A 13,691-nucleotide genomic window follows, 5' to 3' on the forward strand; every position below is an offset into this window, starting at 1 on the left:
CTCGCTGCACAACTGCGTGCGTGCATCATTTTCTCTCTCGCTGTCATATACATGACCTTTCCATATGGGCTGCCTGGAGATATACCAAAGAACTCTGATTTAAATACTCAAATACTGAGCTTTCGGTTGCCTTCTAATTACCAACATCTGTCACAGGGATTTATTTGTGGGGTGTGTATCTATGCCTGTGTGAATAAGGATTAGTTCTCCCATGTGTAACCGTACATGTAGGTGTGTGTGTCATTTTCTTTATTTGCTTGGCTGTGCTCAGCTGGTTTCTCCGAAGGGCTTTGTGTTTGGTTGTTAGACTGTCTTTCACACACTACATGTAAGAGTACGCTTCATCTGCGAGCAGCAGCTTGTGGCTGAATGTAGTGAATGTAGAATGAAGAGCATTAATCCTTCACCAGCGGAGGAGCAGCACGTCTGACTGGCTTATGGGGATGCAAATGGTTGGGCACAATACATTCCCGGCTGAAATGTTTACCTCTTTCTTTCTCTATGTCTGTATCCAGCAAATGTGATATTGCAACCAATTAGTGTGTGTATTCAGCTCTGTCTATTGTTCTTACTAGTGTGGCCACAGCATCGGCCAATTCTAACGTCCACCCAGAGTGTCTGCCTGCCAGATACCACTCATCATTCTCAACTGGAGAAAAACTAAAGTTTATGGTGTGTGGTGTTTACAGTGTGGGCAGTCATTGCCAGAGGCTCTTAACAGTTTTATGTAAGAATCCATTAGTTCAAGTCATGTCTTTACTGCCTTGGGTTTTCCCTCCATAACATTACATTGTTTAAACAAGTTGTTTACGAATTCAGCTACCAAGCTTTTTGAATTTGTTCTTGGGGTTGAGGCTATTGTCTATTGGTTTGGTCTATATCTGTAAGAATCACAAACTTTTAAATCTACTAAGCCCCACATCTCAGCACTTTATAACTACGTTTGCAAAGGAGTATCATATTTTTCTCGCGAGTTAACCGAAGTATGAGTTTTTTCGAGAGGAAGGATTTGGCAGACTGAACCAGAGATTCAGCATTTCAGACAGAGCGTGAAATCGGACAGTTTTTGAAAAATAATATTTTAAAACAGCTCAAAATACAACAGTGACAAAGTAAAGCTATAGACACATTCTAGTTGAGCCCAGTCTGTTTATGTTCTTTACTTGCTACCATGCAATGTTGTGCTATAAAACCTAAATGCACTGTATCGGCAGGGAAACAGGGAGGTGTGGAAATCAATCTTTTTCCGTCCCAACAGTTTTCCATCTCACTTAACAGTGTACAAAATAAATGGGTTTGTTGACCGTGTTGCTCACACTGTGTGCTTGGAGTGAAACCACACAAAAAACATAATTTCCAATCCTTTTTAAAATAAGCTTTCGGTTTTCTACTCGGGGCCTTTGTTCATGCTACACCAGTGGCCTGCTGTCAGTGTCGGAGGGGTGGGTGATCGATGTCTGTAGGCAGCAGGTGCAGGCAGGGGAGAGCAGAGCTAATGTCGAATGAACTTTCTTCTTTTCCTCTAACATTTAGTGAGGATAAAGAGAGTAAATTGTCATGGCTTCATGAAAGTTAGGGAGAGACTTTCGGCACAGTCTTTAGCAAAGAAGATGCCATCTCTGCTCATGTTGTTTCGATTAGTTTGAAGAGAGGAAAAGTGATAACTCTTTTAGCTCTTGTCAAATGATAATGCAATTACTTGTTTGAATGACGTTAAACATGTGCATGACAGACAATGTAATGTGATTAATAGCAAAAGTTTAACAATACAGTATATCCACAAATCTCAACTGCTTATAGTCTTGGGGAGGCTGTGGCTCAGTGGGATAGTGCGCTGAACTTAGTGCGCTGAACTTCGAATCAGGGGATAGTAAGTTCAAGTCCAACTGCAGTCAGCATGTCGTTGTGTCCCTGGGCAAGACACTTCACCCCAAATTGCTCCTGTGGGGATTGTCCACAGTATGTAAGTCGCTTTGGATAAAAGCGTCTAACAAGTGTCATGTCATGTCATGTCATGTCTATTTTGCAGTGCATCATACACAACAGCATTTGTGCAATGTATGTGCGGAGAAGAATCCTACACACAGTAATTTACAGGAACTGATTAAGCAAATTGAAGAAACTAAAACGGAGGTGCAAAGCTGCGGTTATCACTGACCACCGCAACCAGTAATTTCTGCTAATACCAACAACTGAATGTAATTAATTTGAAGGCATGGCTCGAGGGCGAAAATATTAGTTTGTTCACAATACAAATATAACAAATGTTAAACGTGATACCTGCAGGGCTTCATTATGTGAGGACAGTGTAATTAAAAGTACCGGTAAATGTGCACCACAGACTTTACAAAGTTCCCTTTTCCCTGGGCATAGGTACTGTAGTTTCATCTTGTGCTGCATTTGCATTGCAACTGCTAAATGACAAATGTCCATTTCTCCAAAAATATATTGCCAGGGATAACTAATCCAGTATGATTCAAACCATCTATATTTGACAGGCAATTTGTTTAGTATATTGTGTGAAAAAGTTATACATGAAAGTCATATGTGTATTTACAGCATTTTGCTTATTGGTTCTTCCATACTAATGTAGTGTGTCTTCTTCAAACCCTCAAGCTGCACTCACAGGCCTTTGCTCTTTGCTCTCCGCCAGATGTGAAAATGTAAAGGAGGGCAAAGGGTTCTTTTAAATCAGGTAGAGAGAGAAACTGGGTAATCAAGGAGCCAACTACTAAGTTTAAGATTTTAACTCAATAATGTGTTCAGGAGAACATAACAACTTTACTAAGAAAACTAAAATCAGAGCTGTCTAAAATATAATCTCATTAAAAAGATAGTCTAAAGCTATTTTAAAATACAATTAAACGCATTTAAAACAATACAAAGAATTCAAATGTTTAAAGTCTTTTCTCAACACCAGAGTCTTTCCAGAGCTGTAAAGGTGCTCCGTCGACACTCTCTTGGACTGCCGTGTTCTCTTAATCCCTTGTTTGCCTGTGCCTCTGCTGTCTCCTTCAGTTTCTCCCAGTCTCAGGCCGTTTCTCAATGTCGAGTACACCTGCTGCAGAGTCACTATTTCAAGTATACTACGTGACGTCATAGAGTGGCGCAGAATGCTGGGCATTTAACATGCATTTAAACAGTCCTTCGGCGCCACTCGATGACGTAGTATACTTGAAATAGTGGCTCTGCAGCAGGTTTACTCGACATTGAGAAACGGCCTCAGTCTGTCCTCTGCTACGCTTCTCCTTCCATTTATAGGCAGGGCTGTTGGTGCAAATTGGCTCCAGGTGTGGTCACTCATTGTTAATCAGCATGGCAAGGCCAATCCAAACATTTCAAAATGAAAGCATGCAGCAGGAAGTTAAAACCAGTTAAAAAGGCAAACACATTTCAGAGTAAAATCACACAATAAAAAGGTATAAAACATACAGACTTAAAACCATGCAATAATGAATCATTAAAATACATTGCCATGTGACAAAAACATCTCGTTAGTCTTGCTCCTATATTTAGGTCCCCTGCTAGATTGAGGCGCTACACACAGCTTTCCTCTTATTGGTTGAACGGCAAAAAGTCTGTGGTAAACAAGGTCAAAGTGGAAATTATTTTAACTTTGAGCGCAGCGCTTGGTAATAATTTCGGGCCCTATTTGAGCTACAGAAATACAAAGTACTCCAATGTTGCAATCAACAATTTAGACTTAAAAGGAAATAGCTCACACCACAATACATTTATCATCAGTTGCAAAAAAACTATTGGGCTGCAATATCCGTCCCTTTTTATGTTTAATTTCACAACCTGTTTTGTATTTTCAAATCAATGGAGGTCTTTTTGTAGAAAGATAACTAAAAACAATGGAATACACTACAACGTCCTGACTTGCATGAACATTTAAAGCATGAATGTAAAAAATTCAGGTGTTAAATCTGTTGCCTCTTTTTTATTGTGGAAAAGCTAAATTTATCTTGTTCTGTATGTTGCTTCAAAGCTGAAGAATGGGACTGTTAAGCATATACCAAAGCCCACTCTTTTTCTTCCAGACATTGATGAGTGCCGTTTGCAGACACACACCTGCTGGAATGACAGTGTGTGTGTGAACCTCCCGGGAGGCTACGACTGTGTGTGTATGTCTGGCTGCGGTGGCGACTGCACAGAGGAAGAGGGAATCAGACGCAACGGAGAGGATTGGAAACCCAGCATTGACCGCTGTGCTAAATGCTCCTGCAAGGTACCGAAGAATTGCACAAACACACACATTCCTGACTCTTGGACTCTTGTTCCAATCAAGGAGAAAGGTTGTACTTTCTCCGTTTGTATTTCCAACTCCAAACCCTCAAGCGACCAAGGTGTACGACAACAAAAACAGACTGACATACTGATGAATTTGCCATTTTGAGAACGTTCCAGACTAACTTTTATGCAGAGAATAAAACTTTCAGAGCGTTTTTCCATAACCAGATCTCACTAACATTGGTGACATATTTTGCAGAACAGGTTTTGCATTTTACTTATAGGTATTACTTATTAAAATACACAACAATATACTTTCAATATCTTTTGGTTGATGAATTGCTATCCGAAATGTGAGCTTCAAAAGAGCATTGACTTACCAATGATCCAAAGACCAGATGAAAGACAGAAAGGATCCATTCATTCTCTCTTTCTTCTTTTGAAGTTAATTACTTGCCACTTTGTGATATTTTGAAAAGAAACTGTATTCATTCACCTTATTTTATTATTTTATAGTGAGTACATCTATCATTTCAGAAAAACCCATGAGTATGTTAAGCCTGCAGACTTTAAGCGGTAACACTGCTGTATGAGCAGACATATGAAAAGACAAAGACTTAGAAATGGAAGAGGGACTGGAAGAGTTAGATGAATAAACAATGAAGAGATGAATGATTATATAAAGGGAAATAGAGCTAAGAGGGAACTGGGCTGGTAAGAAATATGGAGCACCCATCAATCTTCTTCTTTTCTTTTTCTTTATCATGGCTAGTTCTCTTGCCTTTTTTCTGCATCTAAAACAGTTTTCTTCACTGGAAGGTTACTTTAGGTAAGGACCACTTGTTTTGGTGTTGTTGTATGGATGGTTTGGTGTTATGATATCACTAGACCAACCAAAGTAATGTATCAGAAACAGGTTACATCACTTCAACAATGTTTTATAGGTTAGTTATTGGTGATAAAAAGTCCAACTGTTAACCAGATAAACTTAGACACTCTACTCAGAAGAAAGGCTGCAAGTAATTTCATATGCAATAATGCAGGAAAGCGATTTGAAGTGAGCTACGGTAAGCAAATGAAGTCAAATGTTCACCGGGAACTACGGTAATAGATTTTTGCAACAGACATATTTTAAAATCACTTTATTCTACTCCTTAGTTTTTCCTTGCAAATAGGTTTGACCAAAAACGGTATGATCGTGTGAATGCCCATATTTCCTAGACATTAGACTTCCTTGTCATGTTGCATTCTTTCCAGAGCTCAGCAATTAACATAGAGAAAACAAAGATATCACAAGTGTTAGAAGGGGCTGCCAAAACTACCAACAAATGACCCAAGTTGCTTATAAATCAGAATAATTTCTCAGGTCCAACTTTACCGAATGTACTTGATTGGGGTTTAATAATTGGAGGCATGGTTTTGAAACAAACACATAACATTAGATATTTTGAACAACTGAGACCAAATGAAGCCCCAGGTGAAAAAGCACCTCATTGCTTCCATCTGTTTGTCATTACATTCGACTAAATAGGGCATGGTGTGGCAGCACGAAAGTTAGATATTGATCAGGTTTGTCTTTGGGAAGGTGAGGCTTGGTGATTGAGATTAATAGGAAACAGAGACAGAGGATTATTTTATATAAAATGATGGATGATGCTTCAATGACTAAATGGGAAATTTACCAGCATGCCATTTCATATGAACATAGATTATCATACTTGTTTATCATGAGTTATGACATTTCAGTCCTCATCTATTGATATACATAATTTGCCATGCAGTTATGTTTATTTACCTGCTTTTCACAAGGGAATTATATGTAAATACCCAAGAGCTGTTCCAGACAAAATAGACCCAGCGTGTAAAGATAAACCGAGGTTGAGCTACTGTGGTTTGTGAAAGAGATAGAAAGGGGTAATCAGGGTCACAAAGTACAGTCTATTTGGTGATTCACAAGAAACTGTCGATCGGATTGGTGTTTGCCCATGAAAGCAGGTTTGATTTGTTAGGAATAATTGACATTTGTGGATTTGCAAGCATGTGCATCTGAGGAATGACAGTAGGGATGTCCCCTATTACACAGTTTTTCATCAATATAGTATAGGTCTCAGATGTATACAAAACATGTCTCTGAAGTGTTTGGCTTGAAACACCAAACAGATCATTGCAGCATCCCATAATCCCCTCTGTTTCAGCCCTGTTTCCAAAGTGCTGATTCTCTGTCTCTTACTTTAGAGGAAAATAAGGAGCCACTCCCCACGCCCCTCTGAGAGATATTTGGTTAAAAAGAACACTATGGTGCTCTAGGAGGAGATTCAGGTGATAAGGTGGGGGGGGTACCTTGGTTGGATATTGACTAATGGTTACACAAGCCAAAACATCGTTATGACATCATAAAGTGGCCAAAATCTGATCAGCTCATTTTCAAACAGGTTTTTATATAAATGGATCAGGACAAAAAGTGAGAGAATCTTTTTTCCTGAAGCTTCCAGAATCTCTTTACACAGAGAGGACACATGTTGATGTATAAAAGGCGTGAAAAGGTGGATTTTGCGTAATAGGTGACCTTTAAAGATTGAAACTTAATGGCAAAACAAATTCCCAAACTTTAACTAACAATTTATTCAGGGGAAAATAAAAGGACAAGTTGAGTTATGAATTAAAAAATGTGCCTTAACAAGGAGCAATTGCTTACATTTTATTTAAGAAAGTTTTAGCTTGAATCAAATTACCTGCGAGTCGATAAATACCTCATGTGATGACTTTGTTGTAAACATGTCATATTTTACATTTTTAAAGAGAATGTCATCTGTGATCATAAAGTTGTTGTCAATAAAGCCGACACTTAAAACTGCAATGATGTTGCTTTGGTTGGCACAACAGTGCAGCTTTAGCATTCACGCCTGGTCTTATTCCTGTCATTAAAATGAACAGTTTGCCTTCATTCGTCTTGCCGGCACGGTAAAAGTTGCAGTAATTTCCCAGCAAGTCAAGGGCCTTAACTTTAAAGACGAAGGCCATCAGTACGGCTGCCCTGGGACTGAGCGGCTACTGTAGCAGGACAATATGCATCGATAAAACATTGGCTCTGTATTGCCCTTTTAATAGTATGGAATGATTTTATGGCTCCAATACATTTCTAATAGCCATTTTATGTAACATTTTTACTTCTCCATAACGATGTCGCACCAAGGCCAGACAGTGCTGGCTGTGGTGAGTAAAATGGATCATAAAGTTCTCTGGGTAGAGACGCGGAGCCAGGGACAGGGCGGCTCGAAAAGCTCTGGCAGACAATTTGGCCCAGACTCCAAACTTCTAGCTCATGTATGCTTTAGTCACTGCTTTGATGAAATGCTGTGATTTAAGAGTTGCTGCCAAAACATTAAAACATTTCGTAGATGTGCTGGCCTTGAAATACCTGCCCAAATGACCCAGTGTGCAAAGAAATACTTCACCACCAAAATCCCCTGTTGTATATAAAATACTCACACCGTATTGTGTTACTTTGAATTCATGAAGGATTATTTTTCGCATACCTCCACTGTAAACGAAAGATACAACAAATTTGGGTCTGCATTCAACGAGAACAAAAGTCAGATTTATTTTCAGTCGTATGCTCACAACGTCCTTAACAAACAAACGCATTTTCTCTAACATCGTACTATTCATAATATTCATGTGTCCAACGCTTGCCTTTCAATTTATCAACGTATTATTTCCCTTTGTATTCTTCATTTACCTTGAACAAGTGTGATAAAAACACATTTTCCTAAAGAATTCAACAATTGGGAAGTAATTGATACAAAAATTGGGTTTTGGGAGCGTAAAATTGCTTCAACTAGCTCTCACTAAAAGCATCTGAGAGAGGTTTTAGATATGATCCGTGATCATATTCCTAAGTGTTGGATTTGTTTGATGGGGCATTCAGTGTTCTCTCCAGGATGATAGTCTTTTCAAAGATGAAAAGGCTCTGATAAGACATGCAGGGCTTCAGGGAATCCTTAAACCCTTCACTTTTACCACACTGCTGGATCTTTCTCAACAGCTCTTGAAGGCAGGGTTAACCGCCAGGGATGCAACGGTAGAGAAATGTTCCCATGGGTTAATAAACTTGTGACAACATCTGTGTCACCCCCCACTCTAGACATTTTACAAGAGATAAACAGAGCTTACTGTGATCTTATCAATTGTATTGCTTTCTGTTTTCTTTTTGTCTGTCAGCATCCATGATTCTCTATACTGCTTCACACACAATAGCTGACGTTTGGTCTTCTCATTGACCCTATGAAGTTGCCTATACACATTAGGTTTATATCCCAGATATTGTCAAATAGTTGTGATTGCTGCTCACTCCTTTTCGACACCTAAACTTTCAGCCAATATTGGTAGTGTCTGTATTTAGACTTTGTATTTATAAAACACTGAGTATTTAACAAATTAGTGTTCTTTATTTGATGAGCATGTGAGCTGAAAGTTGCTAATTAACTAAATGGGGTGTTGTTTCTATTTTTAAAAAGTAATTAATGTAATAGGTGTTTTCCCGAACACCATGTAACTGCGGTAACAATGACCCCTGTGGTAAATATCCCTTACCTATTCAAAGATGCAGAAATGCTTCTCAGCCAAGGACATCAGGCAAAGAATCAGAATCAAGTTTATTGCCAGGTACGTTTACACATACAAGGAATTTGCTTTGGTATCTGGTGGTGCGAACATAAACAATCTAAAAAGATGTGTTGCAAAGTAGGTAGGAAAAAAAAGGAAATATATAAGAATAATACAAAATAATCATTTTTAAAAAACAATTTTTCATTAAAAAGGATGCTAAAGACAAGTATTTACACCAAATTTAAATCTAACTATAACATTTGCATTTTTGCGCTATTTCTGTGAGGTCAGCTACTTGCAGTGAGTCAGGCTACCATCAGGACTTTAGTGTGTCCCCCCCCTGATGCTGTGACCTCCCTCTGACCCGCAGGACGGGCAGACGTACTGCAGAAGGAGACCCTGTGACTGTGGAGACCCAGAGGAGGACCTGTTCTGCTGTCCCGGCTGTGACAACAGGCCCAGCAGCCAGTGTCTGGATCAGAGCGGACGCACACTCTATCGCAGCGGAGCGTCCTGGCAGTACGGCTGCCAGCAGTGCCGCTGCATGGTCAGTTCACAGGAACACATACACACGCTCAAACATGTGTGTTCATATTGAATCCCTGAATGTCGTTTGTTAGAATAAACTGATGACATAAAAAACAAAGAATCTGTAACACAAGGCTCAGAGCTGGGCTTTGTTCAACACACGTACTGCTTCTAATTATGTATGCACTGAAGGCTTTGATAATTATCACCTCTCTAATTAGCGATGTGGCAACAAATCAGTGTGAGAGCTGTAACTGAAATAGCCTGATCAGCTGAGTCACAGCAAAACAATCAACACACAATAACATTGGCGCCCCCTTTGTCTTTCTCTACCTCACTCAGGAGGGGGAGGTGGACAGCTGGCCTCTGGTCTGCCCCGTGTTGATGTGCGAGTACACGGCGGTGGCGGAGGGCGAGTGTTGCCCGCGCTGCGTCACAGACCCCTGCCTGGCAGACAACCTGCCGTACGACATCCGGCAGACGTGTCAGGACCCCGCAGGCGCCGTCCGCCTGAGCGGGGACATATGGCATATGACCAACTCACCCTGTACTAACTGCGAGTGTAAGGTAGGTCAAAGCCACAACCACAATGACGTTATTTGTCTAATCAGTGTCGATAATTCAGTGTTCAACTAAAAGATCAAAACAATTTGTATTGTTGGAAATTCCTTATTAGAAAAACCCCTCGATAACTCATTTTCAAGGGGGTCCTCCTCAACAACTTAAAATGTATTTACTTGGTCATTTTTAGAAATAATTCTTGCTGAGTTTCCCTTAAGGAAAAAAGTTTTTTCAACGGATCTAAAATGTCTCCAACTCTGCACCTAGGCAACTGTACATGTAGTAAAATCGAAAGCAGCTAATTAAACGTTATTCAGATTAGGTCATTTATAAAATGGTTCTGTACCTTTACAATGACACAGATAATGATAGGCATTATAGGTTATTGTTACTGTACAAATGCGTTCAAGCTGGAAACTGTGCTGCAGTGAGTTTATGTGTGATAGAACATCTGCTTGTCTGTCTTTTTTAAAGATGATAATACATTTGATTTGATTTGCACAGATGATGAAAGTATATTCAGTCTTAAAATGACTTATTTTGCAAATCAATGTGTCAGGAACATGCCACTATAACTCAGATCATCTCCCTACACATTTAAAAAATAATCTGTTTTCCCCCAGTTCTGCCCATCAAGTTCAATCAGCACATAGAATATGTGAATCAAAAGCATCATTAATATCACATGGCAGATGTTTTTGTATAGTGGTAACATAAATAAACTTTCTATACTTTTGTCAAATTCTTTGAGCTTAACAAAAAGTTCTAACCAGGTTACCACGCTGGGGTCACAGCGAGTGGTAACAGCTACAGTCGGAGCTCAGGCCTGGGATCACCCACTCTGCTCTCAGTGCGCTGCATCACTGTTAGTAAAGACAGAGATTTTCCTCTGAGCAGTGGGGGGCCGCGCTTTCAGCCAAAGCTGAAGCCCCCCATAGTCAGAGGGCGCAGGCTCCATTAGCCCGGTCAGTTAGCTATTCGCCTTGACTTTACGGGTCAGTTCAGCTAAGAATCTTGGAACGGCAGATTTCTGCTTTATGCCTGATGAATGCATTTGAGCTACATATTGCTTCATGTTTATATTGTATGTCTATGTTGCCATGATGTGATTATGCAGGAAGCTTTCTTTATTATGTGCCTTTTAAGCTACATGTAACATTATTTTTGCAAGATATATGGTTTATATTTGTATTGCCCAATGGTGCCATTTAAAAAAAATATATATTTGATTGATGTGCTCCAAAATGTTTTAATATTAAATATATCTCACTGCAAGTGATGAGGACAGTGTGACAGTGAGTCTAATGCGACAGAGTCTTCTAAGATATTGATATCTGGTGATTATTTCTAAGTAAAAAAGTTCCTATAAAAAAGGTTTCACTGCAGTGAGGTCTGTTATTGACAACTGGGAATATCTCAGTGGAAACCCCTACTGTTCATTTTTCTAAATGTCGCCCTGCTTGGAGGCACAAGAATATCTCATAGCCATAGCCGATAATCATGAAACTGTATGGGTAGATATGACTACTAGAAGATAATGTTTTTCCTTTGGTAAAATGCGTGCACTGACCCTCAAACTAAATGATAGACCTCATTTCAAGATCCCTCTATTGCGTCTAAATATTTCAAATGATTATGGCCAGGCAGACTCTGAATCGTGTTGTGACATGCAACATTACGGCATATCATAAACTCTGCAGTATATTTAACACCCTCTATCTTTCCTGTCTTTTCATGCTGCGGCGCTCAGAATGGGAATGTTTGCTGCTCGGTGGATCTCGACTGCCTTCAGAACAACTAAAGCTCTCCCCGTCCTGTCCTCTCACTGCCACGCCCCCACCTCCATCTGATGACGCTCCCTTTGGATTCATATAACAGACTCACGCTCACACCTGTGCATGCCAGTGTTTGCACCGAAAATACAAGCATGCACTGGAAAGACTGGGGTGTGAAGGCTGTGCTTTTATGCCGTGACTCGACAAACAGCTACAGTTAGAATGAGCGTGTGTGTGTGTGTGTGTCTCAGAAGGAGACTGAGGCCATAGTTGCTCTCACACAGTCACTGTGTTGTGTATGTGTCTTTGTGTTGTTTCCATTTCACTAAATGCGTGTTTAGCATGTCTCCAATCTGAAAACAGAGCATCAAAGTGCTGTCATAAGGGAAAGGATTCAAAACAGAATAGACTATGAGATGTTCCGGCTGTCCGTGTTAATGTAGAAGTTGTCATAAAACATTCATCATTGTGGTAACACAAAAGTAATCCACCCTCATTTGATATGGTTTTCTGGGAAGCAGAAAATAGTTTGAAGAGGATATCACAACTTTGGGAAAGCTAGAAAAATACCTCATCTGTATCTAGTTCTGTTTATCACCGACATTACTCCATCCACACTCAGCAGCTGTCTGCTTTTTCAACTTCAGGGACTGGATCCTGCAATGTCTATGTATCTAAACATGTCAAATATCAAAGGGCAAGACCTGTTCCAAATGTGAACGATCCTCCAAATGTAACTATGAAATTCCTGGAATTGGGGACCCCATTGTGCACCAGTCAGTTGTCTAATGGAACGTTGGATATCATCATACTTATTTTAACTAGGCGACTTGTTGGGGTTGAATTAATTTGCCCTAAAAGTACAGATTCTGTCTGATGCGTTTCACACTAAGGCCTCTATGAATATCAGGGCCATAGGATGAAATACTTCCTTTTCATAATGAAGTTCTCAATTCTTGACGTGTTACTGGCACTTTGAGTTTTTACAAGCAGCACCAGGACGCATCATTAGTTTTGGTCTCTGTGAGGCAGATCATGTCACCTGGAAAAGGAGGTGCTGTCTTGAAGTGTCACAGTGATTTGATTGTGAAGTGCTTGTCGGACCATCAAGCAGTGTCTCAGTGTTGGAAATGGGAACACATCTTGTTAAGAAACCATTTTTTCTTCTCTCATGTTTGGTTGTCTGAAAGTGTTCACTGTTAACCCCATTTGTAGAATCCACTGTCTCGCCCCTCTCTGTAATTGCAGAACTGAGGGTGTCCGTGGTTTGTTTCAAACAACCCCCAGCCTTCAGTTACTTTAACTGTCCTGCCTTTGTGAGTCACATCCATCAGATCCAGGCTCTGAATTAGGACATAGCTGGGTACCACTTTACAATGAGACTACCCTTATAAAGGATTCATAACAGGTTTATAAATAGGTTATGAATTAGGTTGTAAACACTTTATTAATCATTAAGAACCATTTATAAACCAGTTATAAAATAGATTTCATACATCAACACAGGCTCACTATTTGGAAAGATGACTAAGCCTTATATTGGCTACTTTGCTTACTTCGTCTTCTTCATCAGCCAGCATCCTTGGTATCTGTTGTTCACAGAGTTGATTCCCCCCCTTTCATCTTGATGTTTCTTGGCATCTCTTTATGACCATTACCCATGGTGAAATGGTTATTCTCCGATGAAATATTTTCCAAAATGCTTATCAATCATTATGAGTAAAATAATTAATCCAACACTTGTGAAAATATTTATAACTATTCGAAAATATTCTGTACTCTAATTTTTGCCCGTTGACACTGACCCAACGGAAAACGGTTTAATCACTCGGGTGTAAATGATATTGACGATTCGAATAATAATATTTACAAAGCAGCCCCTGCAGTAATTATTTACCCTTTACACAAAATGTGAACAATTGTGTCAGTAGGAAAAGCCGTGTTCAAATATTTTAACTAATCATTCTAGTATTATCCGATTCACAG

At 39.7% G+C, this 13,691-nt stretch overlaps 1 protein-coding gene across 1 annotated transcript in view; it reads left to right on the forward strand.

The window, feature by feature from the left end:
- LOC104950666 (protein kinase C-binding protein NELL1-like) overlaps positions 1-11,796 on the forward strand; it is a 36,361-nt gene extending 24,565 nt beyond the window's left edge. The window contains exons 4-7 of the mRNA XM_010777213.1: positions 4,044-4,231; positions 9,212-9,388; positions 9,712-9,936; positions 11,681-11,796. Coding sequence (XP_010775515.1) covers positions 4,044-4,231; positions 9,212-9,388; positions 9,712-9,936; positions 11,681-11,731 — 641 coding nt within the window. The 3' untranslated portion in view covers positions 11,732-11,796. The remainder of the gene's footprint in view (positions 1-4,043; positions 4,232-9,211; positions 9,389-9,711; positions 9,937-11,680) is intronic.
- Positions 11,797-13,691: the final 1,895 nt, after the last annotated feature.

The sequence above is a fragment of the Notothenia coriiceps genome, unplaced genomic scaffold (genome assembly GCF_000735185.1).
Source record: "Notothenia coriiceps isolate Sejong01 unplaced genomic scaffold, NC01 NC01_scaffold00017858, whole genome shotgun sequence".
Classification (NCBI taxonomy): domain Eukaryota; kingdom Metazoa; phylum Chordata; class Actinopteri; order Perciformes; family Nototheniidae; genus Notothenia; species Notothenia coriiceps.